At 54.4% G+C, this 1,549-nt stretch overlaps 1 protein-coding gene across 1 annotated transcript; it reads right to left on the reverse strand.

Annotated features, from left to right (window-relative positions):
• Positions 1-8: 8 nt before the first annotated feature.
• Positions 9-1,246, reverse strand: H310_14080 (hypothetical protein; the record flags this gene model as incomplete). Its single annotated transcript, XM_008881818.1, has 3 exons — positions 9-206; positions 359-1,087; positions 1,139-1,246. The coding sequence occupies 3 exons, from the start codon at positions 1,244-1,246 to the stop codon at positions 9-11; spliced, it is 1,035 nt and encodes a 344-aa protein (XP_008880040.1).
• Positions 1,247-1,549: the final 303 nt, after the last annotated feature.

The following is a 1,549-nucleotide window of genomic DNA, read 5'->3' on the forward strand; positions in this document are numbered from 1 at the left end:
CGTCTTGATCACGCAAAAGTTCGGTTCGAATGCACATTCAGCGCAATAACGCTGCATACTGTTCTCTTGTAGACAATGTCGGCTTGTAAGTCAACACCTCGGCCGCAATCTTGGGTGGGAGACGTCGCTGGCGGCAGCAACGAAGCACTAAGCCGCAATACTGCAGCTTTGGCTTCGGCCGCCGCCTTCTTCAACGCGGTCGCCGACTGCACCATGGACACGTTGGAGTATTCCATCGGCGCTTGGGTGCCGAAAACAATGACCAATCAATTTCGAACAGCATTTGTTTGGCTAGTCTTGTTGGGAAGTACATGTGGGCATCGCTGCGGTTGACTCGATCGCTAAGCGACCATAGCACGAACAAGTTCGTAATGGCAATGTCGATCAATGCGAACCCGAGTTTGCCGTACCAATGCTTGAAGCTTGCACCCGAGCCAATCGAGAAGCGCTCCCGCAATTGATCGTGTCGGTCGACCCCTTGCATGTACATGTTGTATCTTCCAACGAGCGAAAGGCACTCTTGTCGTGTGGTTTGGCCACCAATGCGTCGATTCACGTAAGACTTTGTCGTTGCATCCGCGGTCTTCGCCACCGGGACATCGTTGAAAGCAATACATGCTCGCAGTTGCTTGAATCTGTTGATCGGCATGACCTTCCCGAAGTTTTCCCCGTTCAGCATGAGAAACGACATGCTGGGGTTCAACCAATACAGGCTGTACTCGCCACCACGGACCACACTCATCATCACCAATAAGCCAATGAACTTCATGACTTCGGCGAGGTCAAAGGGATTCTTCCATTCGCGGCCGCCGACAAAGCGTTTGGCGTGAGCGGCCAACAGAACCATGGCCTTGTCGTTGGTCTTCTTCACCACGCTCTTCCAGTAGTCCAAAGGCATAAACGCCAAGAAAACCTTGACCGGGTCTTTGAATATGTCCTTGAATTCGTCGATAACGCGCAACTCGTCGTCGGGACCACCGTCGCCATGCTCGAACAGATTACGAGGGCCATCGAAGTGTGCACCTAACTCCCAATCCACGTTGTCAACGTCTTCAATGTCTTCTGTGGTTTCATAAGACCCCTTCTTCTTCCATCCTCGGTCGACTTGTTCAGGCCACTAGTCATCGCTGCTGCCAACATCGCCGGCGTCACCAGGCGGCGAGCCGCCTTCGCACAGCTCGTCCTCTTCTGTCATGTCCTCGACGTCGTTGAGGATCTTCTTCTCCAATGCTGACATTTCATGCATCTCTTCTTCAGGCCGATAGGCGGAGATCTGCAGGTAGACGGCGGCGGTACAGCCAACAGTTGGTGACACTCGACACTGCAGGCTTCTTCCCCTTCAGCGGCTTCAGGCCAACGCATTCTTGAAGATGGATCGATCGCACACATGTGGTGGAACTTGGCGGGACACACCGACATTGGCGGCCAACAACGTCGCCGAACCCTTCCTTGCAAACTGCACACGTGTCCATCGGCGGCACTCGGTGGCAGTCTGCGGCACTCGGTGGCTGTCGGCGGCTGACAGCGGCAGAGATGTGCGTCCAGCAGT

The sequence above is a fragment of the Aphanomyces invadans genome (assembly GCF_000520115.1).
Source record: "Aphanomyces invadans strain NJM9701 unplaced genomic scaffold supercont1.61, whole genome shotgun sequence".
Classification (NCBI taxonomy): domain Eukaryota; phylum Oomycota; class Saprolegniomycetes; order Saprolegniales; family Verrucalvaceae; genus Aphanomyces; species Aphanomyces invadans.